Genomic DNA, 2,925 nt, shown 5'->3' on the forward strand with positions numbered 1-2,925 from the left:
TAACAAAATTGATAGCGTAATGTGAGCTGCACATTTCCCAAGTGATTTATAACTTATAATGGCAAAAATAATAGTTAGACGTGTTCAAAGGGCAAATAAAACAATAAAATTTAAGTATAAATAGATGTATAATGTTACAAGTTTAATTCTACTTAGGATAAACAAATATAGTTTCATGTTACAATTTCAAGTTATTGTAGAAAGAAAAAGGGTAATTTAAATTGATTTCATGTTATTGTTTTGGTGATTACAAGGCCAGTCAAATTAACCAGCTTTGTATAGAGTTAAGGTAAAAAAAATATAATATAAAGTTTTACTGAAAACAAACATCTGAAATGTATTTAGGATGTTTTAGAGATTATGCAAATGACATTTGAGATTTTTGAGATGAAGTAAAATATTTTTTCAATATATTCTCTGTTGTGTGACAATGTTACTTTTGTATTGTTAACATACCAGGACCAAACTTTGGACCACATCTGTAGCATGTTTCCATGTCACTGTAGTGTGTTTCCATGTTATTAATGTATCATCAGTATACCTGAACCAAACTTTGTGCCATATCTGTAGCATGTTTCCATGTTATTAATGTATCATCAGTATACCTGAACCAAACTTTGGACCACATCTGTAGTGTGTTTCCATGTTATTAATGTATCATCAGTATACCTGAACCAAACTTTGGACCACATCTGTAGTGTGTTTCCATGTTATTAATGTATCATCAGTATACCTGAACCAAACTTTGTGCCATATCTGTAGCATGTTTCCATGTTATTAATGTATCATCAGTATACCTGAACCAAACTTTGTGCCATATCTGTAGTGTGTTTCCATGTTATTAGTGTATCATCAGTATACCTGAACCAAACTTTGTGCCATATCTGTAGCATGTTTCCATGTTATTAATGTATCATCAGTATATCTGAACCAAACTTTGTGCCATATCTGTAGCATGTTTCCATGTTACTGATTTGTTGTCAACATACTTCAACCAAACACTAAGTTTTAGAGTGGCTGTTTTGAAGGCAAAACATTCCAGTTACTCATTGCTAGTGATAGGATTGAACTAATAGCTAGACATTCTTGAACTGACCTTTATAGACTGTGAGGTAAAAATGTTTTTGAATATTTAACCTAAGACAATTTTAATTAGTTTAGGTATTTCTAAAAACAATATATTAAATGTATCTTGCACTGACCTTGAAATCTAGAAAAAATACATAACTTGTCGTTTTCTGTATTAAATATATAATTAATTCTGATTAAAAGGTTTTAAATGTGTGACTATATTTACAAATTCAGTAGGAAACCTCAACCTGAGTATTTAGTACTAAGTTACCTAATCATATTTTTTGTGGTCAATAGGACTAGGACATGTAAGCATGTGTTTAAATATTGAGTTAACAAATTTCAACCTGAGCCAGTAGTGGTTTGTTGGAAAGATAGTTATTTTGGTTTATTTCAAATTTGGGGACCTGAAATAATGACAAATGTACATGTGATATGTAGTTGTTTTATACTAACTATGTTAATGCAGTACAGTTCCTTAACACTGAAATTACAGTAAAATGTTAGTTTAATTATATAAAAGTGTAATATGCACTTTAGGAAAATATAACAGAGCTTTAAAAACAGTATGCTCTGTTGGAAACTTATTGAAACTTCACATTACTGCCATCAGTGTGAGTTTGATGTTTATTAACTGTTTTTCAGAATACCTTGCTGTATTTTCACATCTGATAGCATTCCATGAGCCAGAGTTAACCAATCATCTGGATAGTATAGGATTTATACCAGAGGTATGTGTAGGATTTATACCAGAGGTATGTGTAGGATTTATACTAGAGATATGTGTAGGATTTATACCAGAGATATGTGTAGGATTTATACCAGAGGTATGTGTAGGATTTATACCAGAGGTATGTGTAGGATTTATACCAGAGGTATGTGTAGGATTTATACCAGAGGTATGTGTAGGATTTATACCAGAGGTATGTGTACGATTTATAATAGTATATTAAAGGATTATATACATGAATACATATATTTTTATGCAAATACAAATTAATTAAATAAATAAATAGTCACCAACTACAAGTGTGTTAAAAGTGCAGTGAAGAATAAACTACTTAAACTAAAATTGCACAGTTTGACACAAATAAAAGTGGACATCTTCCTAGACCTTGGAGGATGGCACCACTGATGTAACATGTTCACTGATATTGAAGTGACAAAAGTAAGAAGTTAAACAGCATAAACAAAACATTTTTCTTGACTAATTTTCTTAAAGAAAATTGTAATTGCATGTGAAAATACATGGTCACTTGTATGATTAATAGCCTTAAGAAAGTTTCTTAGCTTTGTTCTATGGATAATACTGTTGGAAATACTTTTCAAAACTTATCTCATAAAAATATTTGGGATTATGTAGTTTTAAGAGTTTTTAAAAACTACAGTTTTAGCTCCATCTAGGTAGTAGTCTAATTCTTTAAATTTCACTTGACCATTGAAACAATCAACTTAAAACAACATTGTATACTTTCAGGAACGAGTATTGTTTGTTACAGTACTTAATTAATGGACTGCTACACTGACTCTACACAACAAATATTGTTTGTTAGAATAATTAATGGACTGCTACACTGACTCTACACAACAAATATTGTTTGTTAGAATAATTAATGGACTGCTACACTGACTCTACACAACAAATATTGTTTGTTAGAATAATTAATGGACTGCTACACTGACTCTACACAACAAATATTGTTTGTTAGAATAATTAACTAATGGAATGTTACACTGAATCTACACAACAAGTATTGTTTGTTAGAATAATTAATTAATGGAATGTTACACTGAATCTACACAACAAGTATTGTTTGTTAGAATAATTAATTAATGGAATGTTACACTGAATCT

General features: G+C 30.0%; 1 protein-coding gene across 1 annotated transcript in view; it reads left to right on the forward strand.

Moving 5' to 3' along the window:
- Window positions 1-1,611: 1,611 nt before the first annotated feature.
- The window catches only part of LOC106469773 (TBC domain-containing protein kinase-like protein), a gene marked incomplete at its 5' end in the record, with an annotated part of 24,313 nt that continues 22,999 nt past the window's right edge, over window positions 1,612-2,925 (forward strand). Inside the window, one exon of the mRNA XM_013930283.2 lies at window positions 1,612-1,802. Coding sequence (XP_013785737.2) covers window positions 1,612-1,802 — 191 coding nt within the window. The remainder of the gene's footprint in view (window positions 1,803-2,925) is intronic.

This window comes from Limulus polyphemus, unplaced genomic scaffold, assembly GCF_000517525.1.
Source record: "Limulus polyphemus unplaced genomic scaffold, Limulus_polyphemus-2.1.2 Scaffold3652, whole genome shotgun sequence".
In the NCBI taxonomy this organism is placed as follows: Eukaryota; Metazoa; Arthropoda; class Merostomata; order Xiphosura; family Limulidae; genus Limulus; species Limulus polyphemus.